This window comes from Coturnix japonica, chromosome 18 (genome assembly GCF_054131305.1).
Source record: "Coturnix japonica strain WE chromosome 18, WE-NBRP24, whole genome shotgun sequence".
Classification (NCBI taxonomy): Eukaryota; Metazoa; Chordata; class Aves; order Galliformes; family Phasianidae; genus Coturnix; species Coturnix japonica.
In genome coordinates this window covers 2,631,792-2,644,232 of record NC_140680.1, presented here as the reverse complement: position 1 = coordinate 2,644,232, position 12,441 = coordinate 2,631,792, and the positions used below count along the sequence as shown (strand labels likewise).

At 45.9% G+C, this 12,441-nt stretch overlaps 2 protein-coding genes across 8 annotated transcripts in view; one reads left to right on the top strand and one right to left on the bottom strand.

Moving 5' to 3' along the window:
• The first annotated feature begins 330 nt into the window (after positions 1–330).
• On the top strand, positions 331–4,888 carry CCNI2 (cyclin I family member 2). Of its 2 annotated transcripts, none has more exons than XM_085519151.1 (5): positions 331–445; positions 1,451–1,597; positions 2,065–2,199; positions 3,229–3,303; positions 4,463–4,888. In XM_085519151.1, exons 2-5 carry the CDS (start codon positions 1,484–1,486, stop codon positions 4,715–4,717), a joined length of 579 nt encoding a protein of 192 aa, XP_085375277.1. In that variant the 5' UTR covers positions 331–445; positions 1,451–1,483; the 3' UTR covers positions 4,718–4,888. The 2 variants fall into 2 exon arrangements, with proteins under 2 accessions (XP_085375277.1, XP_085375276.1); XM_085519150.1 differs by having other exon boundaries at positions 1,448–1,597.
• SEPTIN8 (septin 8) overlaps positions 4,407–12,441 on the bottom strand; it is a 37,963-nt gene continuing 29,928 nt past the window's right edge. For 2 of the 6 annotated variants that reach the window (XM_085519143.1, XM_085519145.1), the window contains exon 10: positions 4,407–5,854. In XM_085519143.1, the coding sequence (XP_085375269.1) occupies positions 5,689–5,854 (166 nt within the window). In that variant the 3' untranslated portion in view covers positions 4,407–5,688. Of the gene's footprint in view, positions 5,855–10,750; positions 11,742–12,441 lie in introns of those variants that run through there. The other 4 variants (XM_085519144.1, XM_085519146.1, XM_015875568.2 and 1 more) reach the window with 2 other exon arrangements.

Here is a 12,441-nt window from a genome sequence, read left to right as displayed (position 1 = left end):
AATGGCTCGCAAGGAAAGGAGGAGCACGGCCCGCCCCCTGCAGCCGCGGGGGTAGGGCGGCAGCCAATGGGGTGGGCGGAAAGGGGGAGGTGGGAGGGGCGAGGCCGGGGCTGGGCGTCGCCATGGGAACCGCGGGGATGCGGCCTGGACGGCTCCAACGCCCCGACGTGTGGCCGGGTCGGAACCGCGGAACCACGAGCCCCGGGAGCAGCATGTGGCGCTGCGGGGGGGCCATGGACACGGTGCCGGGACGGGCCCGGCGCGCTCCCTCCCGTTACGCGGTACCGGCCGCCCCGCAGCTCCGTGGGCCGGGCCGTGCTGTGCGCAGCCGCGGAGGCTGAGGGCGGTGCGGCCCCGCCCGGCCGAGTCCCGCGGAGCTGCCGCCTCTCCCCGCCCTGTGCCCGGCCACAACAGGGACGGACCGCGGCGGGGCACAGCGGGACCGGTAAGGACGGGGGGGTACTGCGGGAAACGAGGGGCAGTGTAGTTCCATGGGACGGTGGCGGTGAAGTTGTAGGGGAGCCTTGAATGAACGATTTCCCCTCCAGATACAAAAAGAGAAACATTTTCAGACCCGCTCGGATAAACCTCACCCGGTTTATTATCATCCCTTTGCTGCAGCGGTCCGGGCTGTCGGGCTCGGCTGCTCTGTGAGATGCGGTCGGAGCCGTGTGTGCTTCCCTGTGTGCAGTGAAACGCTCGATCTGCAGCTTTAGAAACCAGCAACAGTTTCCAGAGGATTCCCGCAGTTTAGGGCGATTGATGGCACAGAGACCTCATCCAATAAAGCACAAGTTCTAGATCGGACAGTTTTGTTTTCCGCTGTTCAAGAGACACTCAAATAGAAGTATTGAAATACTTCTTCTCAGGTTCTTGCTGCCCTTTAGATAGGAACATTCAGATACCTGTATTTCACACATACACACATAGTCCGGAGAGTGCTGTATCTATAGTGATGCTGTTTGCATGTCTTCAACAGCAACAGAAAGATAGAATTGTTTTAATTAAAACTGCTCATTGGGAGCTCAGTTCTAAGAACAACAGCCCTGGGAGCTTCATTTTGCAGAAACAATAGAGCTCTATTCGCCAGAAACTTGAAATCAGTTGATAGTGGGTTGCAACTTAATAGCTCTACAAGGGGACAACTGAATGCAGTGCTATGTCCTCCCAACACAAGATAAGCGGGAAGAGGGAGAGAGGGAACCTTTGTACGGCCCAGGGGTGGAAAAGCCAAGCTGCACAGTTTAGCTCTCAGATGTGTTTTCTTCCATCATCAGCTTTCCCAGGGAAAACGAGTGAAGGAACTGTTTTTGCTCATCAGCAAACAAACAAGATGTATGGCTGCCCCTCCTTCAGTTCTCAGCATAGAAAGGCAGCACGAAAGGAAACCACACATAGCACAAGGAGCTGGTACAATGCTTTATAATTCTCCTCTTGGTTTTGGCAGCAGCTCCCACCTGGGAAACTGGCTCAAGGAGTTGCTATGAAGTGTCCTGGACCTCCAGAGAGCTCAAGGCTTGTCTGCTTCCTGGAAAATGCCTTAGTCAGAGAGGCCAGGATTTGGAAAGCACCGGTTTTCCAGAACCTTACCCTGAAGGTATTCTCCCCTGTTCTCTTTGGAAGCACTTAAGGCATCTCACCGCAGGCATGCAGTGCTGGTCTTGCCATCTGACCCACCTGAATGCAAGTCATCCTGCATGGATGAATCTTAAGGAACGAAGGGGGAGGAGGGTCTGTATTTGTTTCATCTGGCACCGTATTAATTCCCCACATAAAATGAGTTTAGAGTTGCTTTGCATTTTGTTTTGACTCAGGTAGTTTGAGGAAGTTCGATGGAGCAGACGAGAGCTGGGCAATGTGGTTAAGTGCTTTAAGCTGCTCCAACAGTTTACCCTTTCCTGTGCTCTATAGACACAGCCAACAGCAGTGTCTTCATTTCACGCCCAGAGACATCTGAAATGTTAATTAGAGTACTTAGAATAATTGGAGTTTTCCTTTGAAGATATGTTAACGAAATCAAAGTGCTAAGTGTACCTTTTTTCTCCCTTAACTTCTTCCCCTCAGGGTACAGATATCTCTCCCTTGTGCTATGAGAAAACGATTCTCTGGATCGCAGAAATAAGCTCTCAGTTCCAATTTCACTCTGAAACTTTTGCTTTATCTATCAGCATCCTCAACCGGCTGTTGGCATCAGTAAAGGTAAAGAATTTCCGGTTTTTTATCTGGTTATAATTACTGATTGCAGATGTAAAGAGGGTGTAATCAGGTTATAGGCAAAACAAGTATTATGTCTGGCAGCAGATTTGGGAAGCAGTCAGGGTCTTCTTTCGGGAATGTACACCTATTGTAACCATCAGAACGATCAACAAAGGGGATACAAAAGGTGTAAGGATAGAGGGACTAATGCAATAGACCGGAGTCATAAAGGAAGGAAAAAGGACTACTTACCTGTCTCTGAAGATTGAGGCTCACTGAGGAAACCACAAAGGAGGAATCTCCTGAAAGAGATTCTTCCACAGTGGCAGTCAGCCCTTAAATGAGGTCTAAGAGAGGTGCTGCCAGACTGCAGCCCTTCCAGTCACACAGCTGAACTGCCTTCACCTGTGCTCCCAGGGCTGACCGGGTCCTTTCCTCAGGTGCTCAATAGTGCAGGCTGTGACTCAACAGTTCCCATACAGCTATGAACTGGAGTGTTTGCTGAGGTTTTGCTGATTCACAGTCCACAGTAGTAGTCTGTGTGACTTGGAGTCTAAACGTGGTGATAAGCATAAAGAGTTCATTATCATCTGGTTGCCTCTGCTAAACAGAAGACATTTGCATTATCACATTAAGTATTGTAGTCTTGAAACCATTACTTAACAAAACTTTGAGGCCAACTTCTGACAATGAAGCAACAATAGTTACGATCCTTGCAACTCTTAATTCTGTTTGGCAAAAGCACAGTAATATCTCAGTTAAAAAGAGGAAGAACACTACGTTGTAGATACTGTGACATCGTGTAGTCTGAGACTCTGAGATACTTGCATAAAAATTAGACCAAAAAGAGGACTTGTTTCACTTGAGATTTCCTTGCTGTTTCTGGCTTCAAGTGAATCTTGCCGCACCTGAACTAATTCCAAAGCAGCTGCAACCTAAATGAAAACTTGAAACTTGTGCATGTGTAGTAGAATGACAGTTATTCCCCCCAAGATATTATCTTCTTTACTCAGTGTTGTCTTTTCCCTTCAGGCCCGATTAAAATATCTGCAGTGCATAGCAATTTCCTGCCTTGTCCTTGCAGCAAAAACCAATGAGGAAGATGAGGTTTGTATGCCTGCCATTTTAAATACACTAAATTAATCTTTTCAAGTTGTTTGCATTTCGAGGTCTTTCCTCAGCTTGGGCATAATGAGGAAATGTAGATTTGTTTACCCTACAGAGGCCCAAAGAGGTGGCAGTAACATTTTCATTCCTGTTTCTTCAGCATGAGTAAGAGCCGGTCCTTCATCTGTGAAGGCCTCAGGAAAGTAATGAACGTATTCCCCTCCTGCACTTAAACCTCTCCTCATCAGAATCCACAGCTCGCAGTAAAGCTTGATCTAGTGACAGCCATGACACACATGCACATCAAAGTGCTGTAATTCTGTTGTTACGGGTCCTGGGAGGATATGGGAGGCAAGACAGAGCAGAGATTCTTTAGAGGAAATTTCAGATAGATGAGTTTGTTTTAATTCGAAACCAGTTACTGAACTGAGTGAGGAAATGACTCAGGTCTGCACCTCAAGGTGAGCATGTAAAATCAGCGAGTACCCATGTAAGTATGAGATTACAAGGGATATTCATTCATATGCATTATCCAGTGCATGTAGCTGAAATCTGTCGTGGCACAGACTTCTCCAGACATTTACAGACATGAGCCAAACAGACCTTGAAAAGCATTTCAGATTCTGTTTCTCCTCTTCCCTTCATTCTTTTTTGAAAAGGAACAGGAAACTTAGGAGTTGCAGTCAGGCATGCCTTTCTTTTAAAGAACTGCTCCTGTAGCGAAATGCTTTTCATAAGCCTTCTTATGATGTATCATGCTGAGGTTATTCTTCTTTTCCCTTCAGCTAAAAAGGAGAAGCAAGTCAATGACCACAGGAAACAACCACAAAAGTCTCTGTAAAACTGGAAACCTTGCTTGTCACGGGAGCAAAGCTAATGAGACTGGTAGCAGGGAACATGTGCAGCGTTCAGGTGGCTCACAGCACTGCTCCTGCTGTAGGGCTGGGTTCACTGCCAGCTGCCCTGTGAGGAGTACGGCCTGCCTGTGTTTAGCATGGGAATTTTCTAAGCAAAAGGTCTCCTGAACGAGCATCCTGCTCTGTGCTTTGGGACGAGTACAAAGTTTTTAGATCACAGTACAGAGAAACGCACACAGCACCATGTAAGAAACTGGCTTCTTTATTATCTTTTAATTCCTTTCTTTATTTCTTTTTAACAGGTAATACCATCGGTGAAGACGCTTGCAGAGCAGAGCGGCTGTAAATGCTCTCCAGCTGAGATCTTGAGAATGGAAAGAACTATACTAGATAAGCTTCACTGGGATCTTTACACAGCAACACCAATGGATTTCTTAAGCATTGTAAGCACTATGTTTTGCAATTCGTTTTTATTTAAAGAAACAACTTCTTATCAAATAAGACTAGAAAACACAGATGTGCACACATCCACACATCCTTCCCAAGATGCTTTGTAGACTACCAGTTCTTAGCTGTCTGCAAGTCTTTTGAAGATGGTAATGGTGATTATGCCATTAATTTACTGCTATTTAAAACCTTTCATTTTGCTCAAAAAAAATTTACTCCCATCTTTAAAGGACAACTAAAATGGATATTAAAAAGATTCTCATAATGCACAACTGTACGCCATTTTTATTTTTTTTTAAATACACACTGCAAAAATATGTCTAACTATTTCCATTCTATTAATACTGTACATAGAAAGCTATCAGTTTTGCTACATTTCATATACAGGTTTTTTTTAAACCACTTTCCTTTTCATCCCACTGATACTTCACCCTGGTTTTATGCAATTAGACCCCAATCTGGCACTTGGTTCACATTGCAATTACTAAATACTCAATAGAAATGATTAAACTTTGTCTTCAAGAAATGATCATGTGCTAGTAAGGCAAAAATCATATGATACAAACATCCTGGAACCCTTTCACAAGGTTATGTGCAAATATTAAGCCATCTTAGGCTGCTGATTGTAAAAACTACCTTTCTTCTCATTTCCTCAGTAAATTCAGAGTACAGTCATTATTACTGATTTAACTCTCTTCATATGTGCTGGTCTGAACTGAATCTCCTAGATAGCAATCTGGATAACGTAGAAACCCCAGAAATTATTAGGAAACACAGACCTTTACATTCATTATAAGCTCAAAAAACAGTTCGGTGGTTGGCAAGTACAAACACAAAAGAAAAGAAGGGCAGGGACAGGGGGGACATCCTCTAGGCCTCCTGATATGAGATGAAGTTTAGTCTGTATGTCTGGTTGATAACATATGAAAACATACAAAGTTCACTGACCTCTGTTTTTTTTTTCTTTTTTTTTTTTCTTTTTTTTTGTTCCTAATATATATATGTATATATATATATTTTCTTCTCTCCAGTTCCATGCCATGGTGATGTCCAACTGGCCCCATCTACTAAACGGGCTGCCTCAGACGAATCCTTCCCGCCACGTTGCACTCTTGACCAAACAGCTACAGCACTGTATGGCTTGCCACCAACTAGTGCAGTTTAAGGGCTCCACATTGGCTTTGGTGATCATCACCTTAGAGCTGGAGAGGCAGACTCCTGATTGGTTTCCTGTCATTACTGATCTGCTAAAAAAAGCACAGGTAGGAGTCAAAATGGCCTTTGGTCACAATATCCTGAGGCCAAGACACTGGCAAATTAATAAAGCACACGTGTATTTGCAACCCACATTGCACTTTAGCAGATTTCTGAGAAGCCTGTGTCCATGTTCTACCTTCATTAGTGCTAATTTTGACTGACTTTTTAGAGGCTTCCAAAAGAGCCTGGCCTCAGATAGATCAGCTCCCTGCCTCCCAACCAAGGAGATTCCTCCCACTGAAGACTGAGGACTTCTAAGAGCAGTTACTATAAGCATAATCAATTTCACCTTTAATGATACATACAAGAGGCAAGCTCTGCTTTATTAAAACTTTTCTCCAGTTTCATAAAACACTTGTCTTTTACAAAAGTATACATAGAAGGCAAATGACCCAGGTTGGCAGCTTACCATCAACTCATCAGCTTGACTTTACTTGACATAACCTACCTATCTGCTGTCTCTCCTGCCTGTTGTGGCCTTCTAAAAAGAGAGGGAGTGCTTGCCTACCTTTTGTGTAGTAGTTTAGGAGCTCCTGATTAAATGTTTTGCATCAGGGCTAATGTGCGTATTGCTGTTATGCATCAGCTGAGGTATCTGGAATAGCCTCTCCCTATGATTCCCCCTAATTACCCAGTTACTAGACCAGAAATCAGGGGAGAGATGAATTTCTGATGAACTTACAAGAAGAAAATTGAATTCTCTCTTTCCTTACAGATTACTAGCACTGAATTCAAGCACTGCAAAGAGCTTGTGGATCAAGAGCTAATGCACTTGCAGCCATCCAACGCCATTTATATTTTTTGTCCCATCAGTCAAGCCACCCATGGTGATGCTGAGGCAAAGTTTCCCTGCCATTACCCTTCTGAATTTAAGAGTTCTCATCAAGTGAGGCTGCAGGTCGCTGTAAGCCAGCCAGTTTCAGCAGCTGTCACATCTGCTACAGCCCAAATTCCTGAAGGCACCATGGAGACAGATGAATACTACGATGGATTGAGATACCTGTACAGTGAGAACAGGGGAGCAGATGGTAGGAGGGTGCACAGGGGTGGCTTATGCCCTCAGCTGAAGTCTGGAGGAGGCAGCTCCCCATGTCCTCCACTACAGCCACCTGGAAGTGAGTAGTGGAGACCATCCTGCCTTAGAAAAGCAGTATTTCAGTACTGGTAGGTTCCAGCAAACAGGACAGTGAACACAACAGAGCAAGAGTGCTGCTGTGTTTTTTTTTTTGAGGACAATGACAAAATGGTGTTATTTTCCTATGGTTTGTTTTTTTTAAGTAGTTTGCTCCACTTTTAACACCATGTAAATACAGGAAGCTGGGGAGGGACTCAGTCACAATCCTACAACTCAGGGATCAGCGTGGCAGAAGGCTAAGAGCTGTGCCACAGAGCACCAAATGTCTCCACTTATTAGTCCTCAGATGGGAGGGTTTATTTGATTAAATAGTGAAAAGGCCATAAGCCAAACCATCTAGTTTTTGTTAAGGCCCTACCATGGATCTGATTCTGGGTAAGCAACCAAAGACTCATTCCAGGTTCCTACAAGCTGTGGGAAACTGCTTCTTGTCTGCAGTCAGCGCTGCCTTAGGCCCTCACTGACCAGTGTGGGCCACTCAAGGTGCTGTTTATTCTGCCTTAACTGACTGGACAATACAAAATGCCTTCAGTTATTTTCTCACCACTCTGATAATAGTTTTTATTAGCTGCTAATCTCCGAGGAAAAGCAGTTTTACAAACTGCACAGGCCAGTTTAAGCCTCTGTTGCACCTTTAAAACCAGCCTTAAGCTTGGAAATATGTGAGAATTATTTTTTGCTATTTGTTTTAAGCAGTAGGGCCACCATTTTCAGGTGATCGCTGTATTAGTTTGAAAGTACAACCCAGACAGTACTGTATGAATAGCAATACCATACCTGCAAGTCCTGCCACGGAACAGGGAAAGTCTTCAGGTAGAGCAGCACAGGCTAAATGCTGAGCAGGTGTCTTAGTTAATGATACAGGATAGACAAACAGGGGACAGGGATAAGACAGGAGCAGGGAAATCCTTATGCTGCTTTACAGCTGCATTCTTCAGTGCAGGAACAAAGTTTCTTTCCCTTGCTCCTCATCTTACCTTGTAGGAGAGGGATTCCTGAACCACAAGCATTGCAGGAGTGATGTCCTGAGCAGCTCTGTTAACAAATAAAGCTTTCCAAAGTTTTATGTTTGAATTTTGCCAGTTAGCACTAGGAAATGAATAAACTGTGTGTGCAGGGTGAAAGTCAAGTTTTCCTTCTAAACTGCAAGAAAAGCAGAGCATAAACGTTCTAGAAATAAATATCTAGTGTTGGAGATGTGGTGCAAGCGATGTATGAGCAGCTGGCACTCAAATCAGTGTTGAAAGCAAAGGAGATCCCACGAGGCGAGTTGCAGGTATTGCTGATGGAGTGCTGAGCTGCAGGGGGAGCATGGCCCTGTGCAGCTCACAGGAGGGCTCAGCTCAGCTGTGTAGCCCAGACAGAGTTTACAAGGTGTCTCATGGGCAGACCCAGAGGCACTCTTAGGATGCATCATTTATTAAACCTACCTATGGGCCATAGGGAAGGTTTTCTTTTTGTGGCAGGGCTCTTCCCTCTGGCACTGCCACCTTCCTTTTCTATCACAAGCTGTGATATGCCTGACTGTGGAAGGAGGCAACTTGTCCTTTGTAGTTATTCCCAATAAAATACAGTTTCAATCTCACGTTCTCAGTGTGCTCCGTAACCAGCCCAGCCAAAGCTGATGCCCACAAAGGTCCTGCAGGAAGTGGGGCTGTGTGCCTCATTCTGCTTTTCCTCCTATCTCTTTTTCTGCCCTATCTCATACATTAACCAGTGGAAGTGTTAGCAGAAGAATTCTGCACACAGTGATTTCCATGCTGTGCCTCCATACCACAACAGCTCCTACCTAATGTTTTGCCTCCCCAGCACTGAGCCTCTGTCTGTAGTTTCTCACCTGTAAGGTGAATGACATTACAAACCATCAACAAACGTGTTTCTCAAAACCTCTGCAATCAATAATGAACAGCATTCAAAAGGATGAGGTAACGGGACTAAACCTGAAAGGTGAAGGCAGCGCTGAGCTGTGCAGCAGAGTCCCATGTTCCCTGTTGGGATGCAAGATGTCATACCTGAATGGGAACAGTAAAGCTGGAGCCTGCCTGCTCTGCAGCACACACCACTTCTCACTGGTAGCACAGATCCTTTCTGCACTCCTCTGCCAGTGCTGAGCTACAGTAAGGGAACTTATACTCACAGTTTGGTCTCAGCAGGTTGAAAGCATTGCATGGTAACTCCCCATGCCTCTTACCTTTTTGTTGCTGACATTGTTCAGAACTGAACCTCCTGCCTTGAAGAAACTACAAACCTCAGGAACAAGCTGCAGATGCAACAGGATCGTTCTTGCTACAGAAAGAGAGCACGTACCCTTCTGGCTGGGAAAGCCAAATCCAAGGCTGTGAGCACCTCCCCACGGTTCTTCTGCACAAGTTATTGGTAACAAGACCAACAAAGCATGCATCCAGGCAGTAAAACCTTCTGGCCTTCCCAACCTGTTTTAACCAATAGGGGCTTGGACAGTGCACTGCTAAGAGCGGGTTAGCATCCCAGGTGAGGAACAATTCACGAACAGATGTCTGTTGTTGCTGCCTTGATTTAGGCCAGATTTCCCAATGCCTGACATTAACCACACCTTGCAAAGCTGCAATTGCATCTGAGAGTACCTGCAGCAAGAGCCCAAGGAACTGTTTGGACCTACAAGGAGTTTCCTGATGGATACCAGTACTGGCCTTGATGCTCACATTCAGAATCAGAACCAAAACATAAATATGAACCAAACATTAAGTCAGAAACAGTGAAGCAATTCAGAGTCATCCCCAGCCTCTGCCACATCTCTCTTTCATAGAACACCACAGAAGCCATGTCACAGCTGAAGCGAGCCGTGCCAGAACAGCTGCATTTAGGAATAAAGCTGCCTTACTTCAGAGCAGCAGCACCAGAGTGCCTCAGATAACAAACCTGACTGACTTGTTATGGGTACTTACAGTGGGTGGGTAACAATCTAAGTGTTCATTTATTACAGCTGCACAAACGAAAACAACTCTTATGGTGGCAGAATGGATCAAGATAAAGGAAAACAGCAGAGATTGCCTCTGCAGCATCTGTGTGTAGGCTGTGTTTTAGCTCTACCATTTTAAATTCAGTTTAAACAGTACTTACGGTTTGATTCCTTAAGAATGCAGAACAGTACCCTTAAATCAAGTGATGCTTTAAGTCCTGGCAGGTCTCTGCAGCTCCCCCTCCTTATGTGACATTAATCCCATTTGTGACCAAGCTACAGTCACTACAATCAGATCAGAGCATTCCACTGCACTGCTCAGCCCGGTGGTCACAGACTGCTCCAGCTTTCCAACACAGGCACAGACCTGATGCTGAGTTCAGCCAGCAGAAAAGCTCTCCTAACTCTGGATCTGCAGCCGCTGCAAGGCCATCTGGAGTGACTGCCATGCACAGGGTGTGCTGAGGGCAGGAATTCAGTCCTGCTCATGACAGCTAGCACCTGTACATCAGCCTGTCCCAGCAAACACAGGTGGTGATGAAGCCAGCTCTGATGAAGTCCTGCTGGGCTCCTGTCACACCAGAGGCAGAGCCACCAGCCCTTGGGTGACACTGCCCAGTGTGTGGTGGCAGTGGTGAGGGCTGGGAGCATCTTCTGGCCTACAAAGGACCAGGTTATGGCCAGTCCTGCAGCCCGGCCAGGCACAAAGTGGCAGTGGCTGGAGAAGGGGCAGCGGTGAGGGCTGAACATACAGACATAGCACTGTGCTCATCCAGTGAATGTAAGCAGCATACAAAACATGTTTAACAGATGTTTGTTAAACAAGTCAGTTCTGTTTTTATTAAAGCCAACCTCAGTACAAGCAGGTCAGTCCTGAGATTCCTTTACAGGTTTGTTTAAAAGGAAGATGAACTGGGGCCACCCTGGTCCTGCATGAGGTCAGACTGGGGCATGAGCACTGCACCTCTTTGTTTGTTTCAACAAGTGTTTGTGTAAAAAGGGAACTCAGTGCATCATAAACACAGAAGTTGCAGCCAGCCCAGGCTCCAGCTTTGAACTGCTTCCCCTTTGTTAGGAGGTCACATCGAGCTGTCCTTTAAGATGGCTCTGTGCTCACCCAGCACCCCCAGCCCAAGGGCAGGAGCAGAGCCAGGCAGGTGCCTGCAGCACAGAGTGCAGGGTAGGGCTGACAATGAGGCATGGGGACACAGCCCCGGTAACACGGAAACTGAGGGTCAGGGATTTGGGTTATAACACCTGTAAGTACAGAACAAAGCTACAGGAAAGTTACTGCTTGTTGCTAAGGAACGTTAGAAAGCAGCAGTAGTGTTAAGGATGGTCAGAGGCTCTGGGTTGACATCCCAGCCCAGACAAGGAGAGGAACAAACCAAATCCCACTGCAGCAGCAGCAGCTCAAGCAGCACTGAGCGCTTCTCCACCAACCCAACTTTGTTCCTCTCCCCTGGGAAGTTCAGTCACAGTGTTAAATGCTACAGCTGGGTCCTCACCCAGAGATTAGTGTTTGGTTTCAGTGTAAGCCATGCATCAGCCATTATTAGCGGGTTATCTTTTGGCAAATACCTTGGATTTCAACGTTATCAAGAGACCTGATCAAGCAAACTTTTCCCAATCAATCAGTGCATCTTAGTCCTTGCTACACAATCTCTTCTGTGCAATATATCACAAGCTTAAAGGTGAAAGCACCAATTAATTTCTTCTGCATGAGATGTTTTGGCCTTAATAAATCTTCTAATTAACATATCTTCCTGTTGTTATGGAGTATGCGCTGGGAAGACTAAAAAAGCTACAGAAAGAACAAAAGAGAATCATATTTAAGCGTCAGATCATCTCATTAAGGACAGGCAGGTTGAAGTACAAATCTGATGCACGCTGTCAGACAAACCTCCATCAGAAGCACCACCTGAGCAGCACTGCACCAGCCAAGCTGCATGGTTGGGGTTGGCCTTCAGTGCAGCAGCAAATAAAACCCAGAGAGACTGAACTGAGCTCCTCAGGCAGCAATGCCCCACAGAGCTGACACTGAATGGGGCTGTGGGTAGAGCTCCATCAGCTACCATCCCCAAAGAGAATCCCAGGCTGAAGCTGTGCACTTCTCCTAGCCATAATCTAAGAGGATGATGATGTGGACCATCCTGCTCCTGTTCTGTTAAGGGGAGATACCATCCAGAAACCATCTGTGTGCTGTCCTTTGATCAGCTCCTCAGCATCATTAACATGCCTGAAACCACCGGTAGGTACACAAATCCTACAGAGGAGAACTCAAAGGCAGCTCTGGCTAAAGGAGGGACACATCTGGATCGACACGTTAGGTCTTCCCCTTGGATTATGGATGGTGTGGGATGTAGAAGTTGGCTCATTGTATTTCTGAGTGTTCCCAATGTCCAGAATACCTAAGATCTGGGAGCGCCTTCCATGCTTACACATCACCATTGAACAGAGATCCACCAGACAGCACAGGAAACGCACTGCTCAATAAATGACAC

What these genes read in the sequence shown, in the direction of transcription:
- CCNI2 (XM_085519151.1), top strand. Translation starts at nt 1,484, where the DNA reads ATGAAGTGTCCTGGACCTCCAGAGAGCTCAAGGCTTGTCTGCTTCCTG. An exon ending in GGCTGTTGGCATCAGTAAAG is followed by an intron (nt 2,200 to 3,228) that starts GTAAAGAATTTC and finishes TTTTCCCTTCAG; the next exon opens with GCCCGATTAAAATATCTGCA. An exon ending in AAACCAATGAGGAAGATGAG is followed by an intron (nt 3,304 to 4,462) that starts GTTTGTATGCCT and finishes TCTTTTTAACAG; the next exon opens with GTAATACCATCGGTGAAGAC.